The following is a 15,036-nucleotide window of genomic DNA, read 5'->3' as shown; positions in this document are numbered from 1 at the left end:
TCCTGCCATCAAAAGGCTTCCTGAGCAGGTTCTTGGTGCTCCTTGGCACCGGCCCTTTCCCTCTGAGTTAGGGCTCTGTAAAGAGCATGGCTCCAGTAAGCTGAGGTATCTGGTGTGTGGGCAGCAGCTGGGAGTGTGCAGGGATGGCTTCAGATGAGGTTGTTCCTGAGACGCTGCTCCTGCTCCAGGGAGAGCTCAGTGCTCGCCCGGTATGAATCACCTATGGGCCAAAGGAAGACAGGTAAGTAGCAGCCCCTCCACCGCCTCCCCCTTCCCTCACAACATCACAAGCATGGTTGCATTCTGCCCCGCTCATCCTTTCCACCGGGCCAGTCATCCTTTCACAGACCACAGTTCAGTCCATAGAAGTGACCCTGGCAGGCGTGTCGTGTCAAGATGCTGGGGACCATAGGCTGTGGGGCAGGGAGAACTGTGCTCCTTGCTCTCCTTTGCCCTCTCTAGATTTATCCTCTACCTTTGTTCTTTCTGTGCCCTGGGGAACTGACCCCTGGAGACTGTGTCACCATGGCTCCCTCATTCGCTGGTGTCTGGCTGATTTAAGTCAACGGGAAACAACAGCAGAGTGGGAGGAGAGAGGTCGGGCTACTTCTTCCCTCTACGGGCCATGCTGGTCTGTGCCTCAGCCACGTCCTCCCTCCTCCACGGCCCTAGCCTCCACGGGTGCCAGGGCGCTCCTTGCCTCTTCAGGCCTAAGTGATGTTCCACTCTGGCTCAGCCCTGGATATCTCAACACCCCTCATTTTCTGTCTTACACCCTGTAAAGATCCCTTCATTAAATAACTGCAGACTCTCACCCCAGCGTGCCCTCTATTTTCTACAAGGACCCTGAGGGGTCAGAGTGGGCATAGTTTTTCTTCCCCGCCTGACTGCCCGCATCCCTTGCAGCCTGCGCCAGCTTTATGGAAGCTTTATTGTCCGGTGTGTGCGGCCGCCGACTCCAGTTCCTGACTGCCCTCTCTCTCCCACTTCATCGAATGCCATCAGAATCTACTCAGTCACTCACATCCAGAACTGTTGGCCATTCCTTCTTCCCCTTCTCATTTTGTTTGCCATCTGTTGCCAGAGCTGTCTTAGAAACATAAACCGTAGCTGGTTGCCCCTTGACTGAGCTTTGTCTCAGAGGGTCAGTTCCATCTTTTTACCAGGAATCATTACAACCCTCCCTGCAGAGAACTTCAGTGGTTGGATAGACATAGACTCAGTTTACAAAAGAGAAAACCTCTGAAGTTGAGATTTCCTGTCTTCGTGCTAGAAAGCGGTAGAATTGGATTTGGGACCCAGTGAAGCTTTCTAAAGCTGCTCTGCTTTGCCCCCTCTCCTACTACTCTCTTCCTTGCAAACTTCTGTCCCTCCTTGAAGCCTGGCTCAGCAGCATCTCCTCTGCAAACCTTTGCTAGCCCCTAGGTTGGTGCTTTTTTTTTATGCTTGCTCAGCCTTTAGTATTTAACCAATCCACCTTCCACCCCACACAGCAAGTGTAGGTTGAATGTGCTCGCTCCATAACAAATACAAGCGAAACTTGATGGGGGAGGAATCGCTTTCTTCATAGACAAGTACAGCAACTCCCCCTTTCTCCCCACCCCCACTGCTGCCACCCCAACTGAATCATTGCTTCCTCCTCTAATGATACTGCTGACCCCCAAGTATGCCGAGCCCTGTTCTCCACGGCCCCCTCTTTGTCAGCAGTGATCACAGTTGGAGGTGAGCAACATGGACCTGGGGACTTTAACTTTGCCCTGCAAGACAGTCCTCTTAGGGTGGAGGCAGGTAAGAAAGACCATCGAGAAGGAGGGGAAAATAACAAGAGGTAGAAGAAGAAATTCCTGACAAGTAACAGGGAAGATTTCAGGATAGATGGGAAACAGTTCATAATCCAAACAGTCTTCTGGGTCCTTAAGGACACAAGTGGTTATTGGGTAGCTAATGGTCTCACCAGTTTGTTTAGAAATCTACCTGTGAAGATTCATCCTGTCCCGTGCCCAGCCTTTCACATACATTCAAGCCACATACTGGTCCATTGGGTCATCCTGTTCCCTGAGCCCCACTTTGGTCCCCACTTACCCGTGTGGCAGTTGTGCAGCCAAACACGGTGCCCGTCATACTTGCAGCGACACCTCATCATGTTGTTAGAGAAATCTGACTCCGCCACCTCATATTTGGGGTTCACAACCACCTGGAGTGAGAGAAGGGGACAAATGAAAGTGGGCGACTTGACTTCCAAGTAAGATGGTGGTCGCTGTAATAATCCTTCACACTTACAAGTGTGAGGCTATACTGTCGTCTTACAAGGTGTGTCTATAATCTTAGCTGTCTGTGCCATCACCCCAGGAGGTAAGCATTAATGACCCCATCCACTGTCCTCTGAATCCTGACTCAGTTCTTCCCCCTATGGCACAGCTCCTTCAAGTGCCAGGCCTGCCCAAGACCCTGTTTATAAGACTCCACCTTCATGTGACTTGAGAAAGTTAGAACATCTGGAGGATGTTCAGACCCCTTTACCTGGAAGATATAATCCCCGGGACCCACATCTGTGATGTCCACCCACTGGCAGTCAATGTCATGCCGGTAAGTGTCCCAGCAGCCTACGGTCACGCCTTGCTCCCCGAAGTTGGCACACGCGTAGCGCCGCTGCATTCCTGTAAGGAAGGGTGCTGACGGTTACTGAGGCCCTGGGCAGGACCAAGAAGCCTTGCCAGTCACGTGCAGTCCGGAACCTCGGGACCTGGGGTTCAGATGTATAACCCGCCTGAGTACCAGAGCCAGAATTCCTCCCAACCATCAGTCTAGCACTAGAGATCGGCCTTATGTGCCAGGGGCCATTTCTTTGGATGCTCTGGTGGAAATCCCCATTGGCCCAGAACATGTGGTTGGAAGACTCCAACCCTACTGTGCTGATACATTCGTCCATCCATGCAAACCTCTAAGGACCCCCTGTTTAGGATGCCATCCCTCAGGGCCAGGGACGGGGCTAGCGAAAGGAGTCAGGTGATCATTTTCCTCAGGGCCTCACTTAGAGATGAAACCCATCTGCAACTGTTAATACAAAATGGAAAGTGTTGAGCATTTTAATACTGCTACAAATGTGTTGAGAATGCAGAGAAAGCAGGCACCTTCCGTCTAAGATTTCAGAAGGTCAGAACTTGACCTTTTTGAATTGCCTGAAGTGCTGACTTTCCTCAGGCCAGTCACCAGTGTCTGAGGCTGTTGAGCGGAGCAGGGAACAGGATCCCAAAGGGATGAAGAATATAGTGCAAAGAGGATATGACGACAGGGAACCCCATACCTGTGGGGCAATTTGTGTCCTCTAGACAGAAGCTAGCCTTGTGCCCCTCAGCCACCTTGGAGCCGTTGAGCGTGAGTAGGTCGTAGTGGGTGAAGACTTCAATGCTGTGGTAGTGCCTGCAGAGAGGGCAGGGCTGTCAGCCTGGCAGCAGCAGACAAAACCTACTCTAGAGGAGCTGGCAGGGAGGATGGAGGCACCAGCCCCATCATTACCCAGAAAGGAATGTCATAATAGCAGGGCAGTGCCCTTCTCCCTCTCAAGCCCAAGAGGGTGACCCGTGGCCTACTCCTTGCACCCCTGCCAAGCAGCAGGCATGGCTGCCCATCACCCTGGGGCATCCTTCACCCAGGTGAGGGGAGGACAAAGCTCATCCTGGCAGGCTCCAGCAGGCTGCTGCCAGCTGCAAGGCCTGGTGCAGAGGTGGAAAGAAGGGTGCTCCCAGGTCCAGCCTAGGAGCTGAGCCGCTGAGGAGGGGGGCTTTCTCTGCTCCCCGTCAGCCTGGGACCAAATTACTACCATTGTTTGCAATCCAGTTCTAATGACAACCCTGTTCCTGCTATAGGGAAAGGTGCTTATTATCTCAGGCAAGGCCAAGTCCCAAAGTCGCTGCCCATTCCTCTCAGCTTTCCCCACCCAGGCCTGTGTTCTGGGCAGGAGGATGCGGGGTAGGAGGACAATGTATTTTTTCATTCTTTGGCACAGGCTTTGTCTCCCCTGCTGTCCGGACTGGAGCCTCCTGATAGGAAGGAATGCTTATTATCTCCCTTTAGTTGCAGTGCTCGTGCTGTTCTTGGGAGGCCTGGCTTTGCTGCTGCAGAAACTGCAAGCTTCTCTGCACAGGCAGCATCCTGGAAGTGATGTCTATTTTGGGTCTCCTGGTTTCTAAGAGTCCCCACTTGACCTTCCTTTAAAGAAAAGACCTAAGGCCCAACACAGAGAACCCGTCCATTATCATCCAGCAGAGACCAGCTCTGGCGGTGACCGCTCTTGGACATGGCTGTGGGAAAGGACTGCAGCAGCACCACTGACGTGGGTACAGCCAGGGCAAGGAGGGAGCGATGCAGAGGGCTGGCCGGTGCTCCCAAGATTCCTCACTATCTCCTGGAAGCAAGGCCAGTAAGGCATGGAGGAAGAAAAGAGTCTTCCCGGGGCACACACGCCTCCCGGGAGGGTCTACCCGGGACCAGGGAAGTCCAGACTGGTTTGGTCTCTGGAGCCGAGGCCTGCTCAGGCACTACCTGTGGCACTGGTGCCAGATCCAGCTGTGGCGTCCCGTCTTCGGGCGGAAGTCGGCCCGGCCCAGGTTGTGGATCTGTGAGGAGAAGCGCAGCAGGCGCCGGTGTCCGTAGGGCCAGTCCATGCGGTCAGCAGACTGCGAGAGGCAGTTCTCTTCGTGGGCACAGTACAGCTGGCTGAGTGGCCGGTCCTCCAGGTAGGCCGTCTCCTGCACGAGCTGCGCGTTCATCACAAGGTCCGGGGCACCTGGGCCAGAGGGCGTGGTGGGGATGCAGGAGCTGGGCGAGGGCTTTTTGCCCTGGCAAGCCCAGGGTACAGGCTTGCCCCCAGACTAAGCTGCCCTGAAGGGCGACAGAAACGCAAGGCCATTTAGGAGTCAGGAGACGCAAGTTCTAATCATCCAGGAGCCATCTGCCACCCTAACCTGGGAGGCAGCTCAGGGTTATGGCGAAGCTCCCGGCTTTGGGAGCCAGGCCTGGGCTACGTCTAAGCTTACTATTTGACTGTACCATTAACTAGCTCTGCGACTGACTTAATCTTTGTGTCTCTCATTTTCCTCATCTGTAAAGTGGGGATGGTAATAACAGTGATTAATGCTGTAATGCCTGTTCACGAGCTCAGATCATTGGCCTGTGGTAAGCATGCGATTAATGTTAGCTAGAATTTCTTCTGCAAATGCTTCTCAGCCTGTTCGTGCCTCTGGGGGGCTTGGCTCACACAAGACCTCCATAAACTGCTGGTATCTAACTTGGTTACCTCAGCTCAGTTGCTCTTCGGTCACTTTGATGGGGCCTCTGTCCCATCAGTGTTAGGGGCAGGGAGACCCGGGGATGCTGGGAGGGATCCAGCCGCTGCTGAGCTCTGCCGCTGCCATCCCTGCTGCTGCAGCCTCAGGCCTGGGCTTCCTCCATGGTTCCTGCTCTAGCCTGACTGTTGTCGTGGGTGCTCCTGCCAGGGCCCGGTGGGTGTTTCTGGTGCTTCTCTGTGTGTGCCAGTCCAGCACAGGCAGCCCGCATCTCGGGCTGCTCTGTGCCCCTCCATTCCCTCTGACACAGGCGCTCACCCTCCTTGGAAGCCACAAGCCTCCACCATTGCTATTCTTCCATGTCAGCCCAGACGTGTGAGAGCCACATGTTGTGCAAAACAGGATGGGACTTTGATTCTGGCAGAGGCCTCACAGAGGGGAGCTGTGAGCTGACTCCGCAGACATGGGGACACTGGAGCGCATCAGGGCAGGGCGCTGAGGATGGGGCGGGGCCTGCTGGTTTGCTGTCTGATGCCTGCACTATCACATAACACGCTCTGGAAATTCCTGTGGTATGTTCTGGAGAGAGCCAGGGTAAGCCCACTGACAAGCCCTGGAGTTCCCGAGGGAAAGGAGCAGAGCTGTCAGAGGGGATGAAGAGAGAGTAAAGGGAGAAAGGAAGTGAGGAAAATCTCAGAGGAGAGATGGGCATGGCTGCAGAGCCCAGGCTGCCACCCTCAAGGCTGCCGCCCGAGCTCAGCTGCCGTGGGCCGTCAGGAGGAGGACTGTTTCCCAGGCAGTGGAACAGGGAGGGGAGTTGGGGGAGCAGACTCCCCATGCACGTCCACTCTCATGCCCTATGGCCCCACAGGCAAGGCTGGGCTGGAAGGGCCCCTTGTTCTCCCAGATGTGCTGCTTCCAAGGAACCCCGAGGCTCTCGGACAAGGCCGGGATGTCTTGGCACTGGAGCTTGTCTGGGAACAAGGTCAAGTGGCCACTCAGATCGTGCCAGCCTGGAGCCTTTGGACTGGGTAGTTATCTTGGCACAGTCCTGGCTGGCAGGTGTCAAGCAGAGATGCTGCTGCCCCAAGAATCTGGGTTTCTGGGGCAGATAAAGGCCTCAAAATGGACTTTTGGGTACATTCCACAGCTCAAAAGAACATGCTGGGGCCTTAGGCACTGCCTTTTCCTGACACGTACGCCCTCTTTTTACTACAAGCTTCAGTACAAAATATATCTTATGTCATGACCTAGTATCTACACACACACAATTCCAAGACTAGAGTACACTAATGTAATATGCTATTACTTTCTATTCATTTTCACTTCTTAAAACTATAGGTCATGACAGGAAAATTGAAAAGCACTGATGTGTATCCCTGTGTTTTCACATATTCCCTGTTAATTCACAGCAGCCACGAGATGGGCAGGGCAGGGTTGGTGTCCTGACAGGACAATGATTTGGCCACACGCAGCTGGTATATGGCTGAGCTGCTGCTCCAAGTCCAGCCTCCTTGCACCCGCTAGCCTGTGGCCTGGAGCCCGGCCACCCGGTACTCACTGTCAGTGCAGGACACTCCGGCTGAGAAGCGCCCGGTGCCATGGGAACAGTGCACCGGCCCGTGCCTCTGACATTGCTGCAGAGCCAGCTCCGTGCCCGTGCAGCGCACGCCACTCATCACCACCTCCTCGGCCCCCGGTGTCCCCTGCCAGTACCAGGTCTCCTAAGAAAACAGCCAACATCAGACAGTCAGGGCCTGGAGGTGCCTCTGTGGTCAGCACCTCTGGCTCAGACCACCGCCAGCCGGGCTTGCCAGTCCAGTCATGGGCAGTCTGTGCTTTGACCCTCTAGTGGTATAAATTTCTTCCATGCAGAGACAAAAATCTGCTGCCTTGGCTTCCACCACTGGCCCTGCTGCCACCCCTCTCCCACATGGTAGTTCTCAGCATTTGAAGAGGATGGTCTTGTCCCCTTCCTGCCCACCCAGGCAGCCTGTCCCCAGCTCCAGCTCCAGATCATGACTGTGCTCCAGTTGAGCCCAATTCTTCAGGGCATGTTCCCTGCCCAGCCTCCCCCTCAGTGCATGTTCCCTACCCGAGGCCTCTGCATTTGGTTTCCTGGACACCTTCTGAAATGATCCACATAATCCCCCAGGACTAGCACTGGACTGGTCCAAACCAGCATCCTTCCTCACCCAGCCGGCTATATTCATATTAGTCTCCACCCCAACTGTTTGCCAAACAGCCAAGGCAGAAAGCCCTTAATAATGTGAGCTGCAGGCTGTGAACGGTCCTGCCCTGCCTCTTCCTCATGGCGCCGCTCAGCCACACGCCATCCTGGGGCCTGTGAGTTAAGCTTTCTCTGGCCACAATGTCTTTGCACGGCCTGCTTATTCCTCCCAGCCTCATCTGGCATCTGCTGTTCATCTGTCACATGTGTTTGTGGGAATATTTGGTGACGACTCCTTCCCTCCCTCGCCTGACTGATTGTTCTACGAGGTGGAACACGTCATCCCATCCACCACAGCGCCCCCAGCACCCAGCATCACTGCGACCCAGATTTCACTCTGTAGTCACTACTGCATGAATGCAGGAAGGGTTAGCAACCTTGGCACAGGAACTCTGGGAGCAAGACAGGGACCTACCTTAATGGCATGGCTAGCAAATCCCAGGCCGAGCTGTCGGCAGACCACCATGGCTTCGGTGAGCCCCCAGTGGTCACTGCACACGGCCCCCCAGCGTTGGACGCCATTCACCTCCACCTGCACCTCCACCACGCCTTCCTCCGGGTTGCGCCCACCAGCCAGGCGCACCTGCAAGGTCAGAGGTGTGTGAGGAGCAGGTGGCTTAGGCAGGGAGCATGCAGGATGGACAGCCCAGGGCCTGCCAGCCAGCTCACTGTGGGGCCCAGGCTGGCACTGCCTTCCCTGGGTTGGTCTACTTCGCTAACGTGAGCTTGTCTTACCAGCTAGTCTCTCACGTTCCTGCATGGGAGAAAGCTCCACGAGCTGCACCTGGCTCCTGTTCTGACACTTTCCCTCCTCCTACCTGAAACCCTTCCGCATCTGAGGGTGCCCCAGCTGCAAAGCACTTTCCCATATATTGTCCCATTTGCAATGACCCTGAGACAGTGACCCCCCCGCTACGTTACAGGAGAGAATCAAGATCACCAGTGTGAGGGACTCACCCTCTGCACACACTAGCATGACTCCTGAACCCCGCCATCACACACAGCCCCCCCTACCCCGGCACCGCTCCTCAGAGCTGACAGCCCTGTGGCCCTCTGCCCTGGGCGCCTTCCCACCTCACAGAGGATGTGGGGGCGGGGGGAGAACACAGCCACCTCGTGAAGACCTGAGCCTGGCCCTGTGGGCCAGGCCAGAGACTAAGAGGGGCTCTTCCCAGGCTGGCTCCAGGCTGAGGTGGGATGCCCCTCACGAGCCCACGGTGGATCAGTGTGTCCCTCAGTGCCTCCCAGCCTGAGGCTATGCCCAGCTCCCAGCTCACCTGGCCCTGGAAGCCCATGTCAGGGATGTTGCACCTGACAGCAGCATCATTCTCATGTTGACAACCATTCTGGGGCCCTTCCAGGGAGGAGCAGTCACTGAGGGTTCGCTCGTACCCCCTGCAGCGCACCTCACTCAAATGAATGGGCCCCAGCCCTGCAGGGGAGGAGAGAGGTGCCAGGTGAGGTCCATCTCTGTGAGCCCACCCTGTGGCTTCCCCTCCACAAATGGGACAACATTCTGTCCTGGGCCCCTGCAAGGGAGCATCCAGGATCCCACCACCAGCTTCCACGGCCAGGCGCCATCCCTAAGCCTGTGAATTAAGCTTCCTCTGGCCCCATCTCCTTACCTTGGCCCAGCTGGGCCCCAAAGAGGGCCTCCCGAGCGGAGCCAAAGCCAAGCTGACGACACACGACGCTGGCGGAGATGAGGTTCCACCTGTGGTCGCACACTGTTCCCCACTGGCGGTTCACGAGCACTTCCACGCGGCCCTCGCCCACCTGGGCCCCAGAGCGCAGGCGCACCTTCATCTCCTGCTGGGAGAAAACTGCCTTCAGGGGGCCCCCTCCCCAAGCCTGGGCAGGAGCAGCTGGCAGGGCCGACCGCTGCCTTGGAGCGCAGGCAGAGCCCCTCAGAACCTGGCTGCGGCCCTGCCTCTGACTTCCTGACTTCCTTGAAGACGCCACGTGTCTTTTCAACCTCCCTTTCCTCAATGACAAGTACTGTCACCCGGGATTCATTAAACCCCCTCACACCGTGAGGAAGCTGTGTCCATTTTAATTCTCTTCCATCCCTTCCGGCGCTGCGGAGGGGCCGGTCTCACTGTGGGGCTGCTGTGTCTGTGAGAGCGTTTGCTCTTTGCGCCCGGGTTCAATACCTTAGGCCCTCAACGGGATGCAGCTACAATGTAATTACTGTTTTTATGGTCGTGGCAGGTGATGCCAACGTTTCCGTTTATGTCAGGGTTATAACCGGCCCCTTTTAAATAAACCCCAAGGTTCTTCCATTCTGTGACTCACTCTCCTCCTCCCAAATGACGGGGGTTTGTCCCTCCTCCCCGGCCTGTCCTGAAGAGTCCCTCCTGGGACTGGGCAGGGGCTGCCGAGAGGGGCCTCTGCCGCCAGGTGGGGTGCAGGCCCGAGGGACCCACCTCTGCCCCAGACTCCTTGCGCACAGGCTTTGCCTTAGAAGGGCGGAAGCGGGGACCCGCCACACAGCTGACCACGGCGTGCATGCCCCCCGGGCAGGCTGGTCGCAGCTTGCCCCGGGCGGGCGCCACCTGCACCTGGCAGTTGGCCATGTGGGGCTCTGTCCCCAGGCAGCTGACCCGGTGGATCCAGAAGGAATTCTTCTTGGTCAGGCTCTTCAGCCTGGAAGACAAGGGAGACTGAGGGTGGGGAAGGAGTTGAGGGAAGAGCTCAGGCCTCGGGGAGGTGAAGGCATTGGGGTGGGGGGACTAGGAAGGAGGCCCTTGGTGCCACGCCTCTTTGGATCCTCCCCCAAGGGTGCCACTCCTCACCTAGACTTGGGGTCTTTCATCTTCAAATCCCAGACTTTCCTGTAGGGGGGAGAAAGCAGGTGGCGAGTGGCGTGGGTGCAGAAGCCCTACCCCTGCCACAGGCTCCCCACAGGCCTTGAGTCTGCACCAACTGCACTGTTTGTCAGCTCAGTCACACGCCTTATCTCTATGCTGAGCTCCCCTCCAGCCTGAGAGGGTGTCACCTGGCAGACAGCAACCATCTCTGTTATACAGGAAAGGAAGGCAGGCCCTGGCAAGGCCCCTCAAGGAGTCCCACAGCAGGGCCTCCTCTGCACCTGGCTGCCTCTGGGGCAGGCGGCTCCAAGCTTGCCCTCCCCTGAGTCCAGATGAAGGAGAACCTTCAGCAAGTGCCCCAGAGAAGGGGTCCAGAGGAATGGTGCCTCCAGACAAGCTGAAGGGCCTGCTGGTAGGGCTGCCCACCCAGAGACACTGAGGCTATAATCTGGGTGGCCCTGCTCGTGGTGATGGGTGAGTCAGCCAGGCCCTGCTGTGCAATTACCAGGTAGTGAGGAGGCGGGGCCCACACCCCAGTCATCCAAGGCTGAAGCCACGTGTCTGGTCTTCAGGACTAGTGTCATCTCAGCCAGAGACAGATGGGAGAGGGAACTGATGGGGACCAGGCAAGGGTAAATGGCTTCTCCCTTGATGAGAAACACATCGTAGCCCCCCTGACCTGACGAAGTAGTTGCCAAGGTCCCCAGTGACTGCCTGAAACGGAGAGTAATGTATTTTTTCCTACACATGCATTCCGATGATAAAGCAGGCACACTGAGAGACTGACAACGGGAAAAGAGGACAGTTACAACAGTGTGCCGTAATAAAAGCTATGATCTGATCTCTTATGCTTAAAATAACCTTATTGTATATCATCTTTTCAGACCACAGTTGACCTTGGGAAGTGAAATGGCAGCTAACCAGGGGCTACTATTCAAAGTTTCCCGGGCAGAGCTGGAGGGCAGGGCTGGGCCTCACTAAGAGGCTGATGCCATCTGGTGACAGTTGGGTCACAGTTCTGACAGGATGTTGCTGTCTGCTCTCCCCAAACCCGCTCCACCCCAGGCCTTGCCTACAAGCGGCCCAATCACGGCCTGGGCTGGGATCAGACTTGGGGAAACTCCCTGGGGTGAGGCTGACGTAGTTCCCGGGGTGTGGGTAATGAAGGTCTGGATGCTCCCTGAGGCCACACATCCTGGCAGCTGAGGCCAGACTCAGGGCGCCCGGACTCGTGGACAGCCCTGGCAGTACCCCAGTGAAAGCTGATCTTTAAACCGGGGCCACCATGTTTCCCCTTCCATTGTTTTCACTTGGGAGTATTCTCCTCTACTGTCAATTCTTTTTATCTGATTGGCAAGTAAAATGTTTATTTTCTACCATTTCTAGTGATTTCCCCGGATTCCAGAGTTCATTTTCACTGTCCTTTTAATTATTCTCCTGAATACTCACTCCTTGTTTTCTGAATATTCTCTTATTTACCCAGGAAATCCAGCCACGTTCCTCAGCTGGACCTTTTCCCCTCCCAATCCCAGCACCCCCTGCCAATCCCACTGCTCCCCTGACGTGTGAACACACACCACAGACACACACACCACGGACGGGCACACGCGCCAGCTGCCCCCTCCGCCCTCCAGCCGCGGCCTACCTGTAGTAGTGGCTGTTGACCGGCGCCGTGCTGGGGAAGCCCAGCATCCCACACACCACCCGGCTGTTGTTCCGGGTCCAGTCCTGGTCGCACACCTGCCGCCAATGGCCCTCGAACCTCACCTCCACGGCTCCCTCGGTCACCGGGCTGCTCCGCTTGGCGCTGGCGAGGATGGGCTTGAGCCGCACCGTCTCCAGCTGCTGGCCCTGCGGGTGCACGGTCACCACGGGCCCCAGGACCCCTGCCCTGCTGAGCCCCCTGCGGGTCCTTGTGGGGGAGCTGGGGCTCAGGCTGCTTAGAGATCACCCCACCCGGCCCCTCACTGGACAGATCCGAAAACGGAGGCCCCAAGACGAGGAGGTAGTCTTCAAAGTTCTGGTGAGTGCAGGGCAGAACCTTGGGGTGTCCAGGGGCCTTTCCTTAATTCCGGAGAGAAGCCGGCAGAGCTGTGTCCTCCCTGGGATCAGGCCTGGAGCCCCTGGACAAGGGGAGGTTATCCCCAGGGATCAAGGGGCTTCTTCCTGCCTCCCCAAGGAGAGCTAAGGAAGGACCAGACCAGATGCTTGAGTCCACCCTGCGGGGTCCATCGACCACGAGGCCTCCCCACCCCCACTCCAGCGCGTAGATGACTTAACCAGTGCTGAGGCCCCACCCTGGCCCACGGTGTCCAGTGGGTCAGGCCCAGCTGTTCTTAGGCTGAGGGTTCCGGCAGTGGAGGGCAGGAGCGAAAGACCTGCCCTACCCACTCCTGTTGTTTGGTTAGGGCTGTTTTTAGCCTGGGGTTGTTTGTGCCGGGAAGAGGCAGCAATTGTGGCCAGGCCTTGTGGGTGAGACAGCCCCTTGCCCCTACTGCCTCCCTTATGGACTCCCTGCAGGCCCAGCCCCTGCTTCCCTGGCCTGTCCTGCATCCAGCTGAGGCCCAGTATCCTGGCTCCAGCTCCAGGCCACAAATAGGCGGCAGAACCCCGGGGAGGCTCCTCAGTCCACATCTGCTCCCTTTGCCCTCCCCCTGCCTCCAGCCTCATCACCCAGGAGGCTCCCTGTCCCCTGACCCAACCCTCTTCTCAAAGCCTGAACAGCTTCCTCACCTGGGGCCCGAGGGCATTGGAGACCCTTTCAGAAAAGTAGCCACGCTGGCGCTGGGGGTGGCACACCACCCCGACGTCCTCCGAGTGGCTGCAGTCACTGACGCCCCAGCCATTAGACCCGCACTGGTCCAGGGAGCTCTCTGTGCCTGCGCAGCGCACGTTGTCCAGCCAGATGGGTCCTGTGGGAATGGGGACAGTGGCACTAAGGTGACTTCGGCACCGGGCACAGAGAGACGGACCACAGGCTCTGTCTCCCAGATGGACCCCAGGTTGTCGGCTTTCCTGTTCCAAGCCTGAGCAGAAGGCAGGGGCTCGCTTAGATGCTGGTGTCTACGACCCTGCCAGCTGCCTTTGCTTGGCATCAGGTCCTGTTTTTGGAAAATGCCTAGTAAGTCTAGTTAGGCGTGCTTGTCCATCTGTCTGTCCATCCGTCCATCCAGCCATCTATCCACGTGCCCAGCCAGCCAGCAATATATTCCCAATACCCGTTCCCGTGGTGTGACAAAGGCTACGTCCAAGGAATTTAGGGACTGAGTTGTGATGCAGGCCCTCACTATAATCAGGAATGAGAGGGTCAAGGCAGGGTCATTTGTAGTGGGGCGCTCAGGAAATGACCATGGCTGAGGTCAGGTGAGCTGGGCAGTAGAGGACAGGCAGGAATCTGATGAGTCTTGCTGGTTCCCGTGAGCCCGGCCCTCAGAGAAGCCCACACTGGCCCCCATCACCCTGCTGGGCAGTCCCAGGCACTCACCTTCCCCTTGGCCATACTTGGCACTGTGGGCCCAGGTCAAGGCGGACTCGAAGCCCAGCTGGCGGCAGACGACTGTGGCCTCCCGGAGAGCGAAGTCGTCGTCACACACGGTGCCCCACCGGCCCTGATGCAGCACCTCCAGGCGGCCCTCCTCAGGCCCGCTCCCCGGGCCCACGAGCCGTATCTTCGTGGTGCCCAGCGACTGTGGACTGCTGGGGGGCGCCCGGTCCAGCAGCGGGAGCAGAAGGAGCAGGGAGAGGGCAGCTGGCGGGGACCTCATCTTGGTGACTTCACGGGCAGTTGGGCTCAGGCACCTGGGGAATGAGAAAATGTGACAGCGACCCCCACCTCTCCCTGCACCCCAGGTCTTTCTGCTGCTAGAGACAGAGAAAGTCAGGGTCCCTCCCTGCACGTGTGTGTGTGTATGGTGATTGAGTCTGTGCTCTGAGGTTAGTCCATTTGGCTCTAACCAAATTCATTGGCCACATGACAGTGAAAAATTGAACCTCACTGAACCTCGATCTCATCTGCAAAGTGAGGTCAACAATTCCTGTCTCATAGCATCGTATTAAAGAAGATTCTGTAAGTAAAGTTTGTAGCATAAGCCTGCCCCATGGTAAAGGCTCACTAAGTAGCTCTTGTTACCTTCTTCTACATATAGATCCTTTGGGGGAGCCCATTGGGGTCCCCTCGGGCCCGGAAGAGCTACGCGTGCGGGTCATTGTCCTTGCCTACTGCTGATGTCCCCGGCACCTGGCCACTGCTCATAGGAGACACGCTGGAGTGGAAAGGCTCTTTTGAGGGAGTCTAGGCCTTTACCACCCATTTGCTGTGTGGCGTGGGCAAGTCTCTTACGTTCTCTGGGCCCTAATTTCTTGTTTCTGAAGTGAGGAGGCTGAACCAAATATTGTCTGCTCTCTCCTCCAGCTTGAATAGTCTGGGAGATTCTCGATTCCTAGCATCAAAGTGCGTGATTCTTACACTGAATCAACAGCTGTTTTGGAATGCATGCTGGAAGCTGCTTATCAGGGCGGGTGCCACGACACAGCAGTGAAGACCTCATACAGAGCCCCCACCCTCACGAAACTCAGAGAAGAGGAGCTGGGGAAGGCTTTCAGAGAAGGGACAGTAACATGGGCTTTGCAGGGTGAGTAGGAGTTCTCCTGGGTGGTAAAGGGCTTTCGAGGGAAAGAGGGAAAGAGGACTGGACCCCACAGCTCAAGCGAG

The 15,036-nt window shown here is 56.8% G+C and overlaps 1 protein-coding gene across 1 annotated transcript; it reads right to left on the bottom strand.

The window, feature by feature from the left end:
* Positions 1-149: 149 nt before the first annotated feature.
* LOXL4 (lysyl oxidase like 4) lies at positions 150-14,089 on the bottom strand (the record flags this gene model as incomplete). The annotated part of the gene is made up of 14 exons (XM_084244659.1): positions 150-220; positions 2,083-2,194; positions 2,521-2,657; positions 3,305-3,420; positions 4,543-4,786; positions 6,847-7,009; positions 7,931-8,098; positions 8,793-8,947; positions 9,141-9,324; positions 9,942-10,161; positions 10,311-10,349; positions 11,971-12,176; positions 13,059-13,237; positions 13,810-14,089. The coding sequence occupies 14 exons, from the start codon at positions 14,087-14,089 to the stop codon at positions 150-152; spliced, it is 2,274 nt and encodes a 757-aa protein (XP_084100785.1).
* Positions 14,090-15,036: the final 947 nt, after the last annotated feature.

The sequence above is a fragment of the Talpa europaea genome (assembly GCF_964194135.1).
Source record: "Talpa europaea genome assembly, chromosome: 10".
NCBI lineage: Eukaryota > Metazoa > Chordata > Mammalia > Eulipotyphla > Talpidae > Talpa > Talpa europaea.
This window is presented reverse-complemented; position numbering and strand designations above follow the sequence as displayed.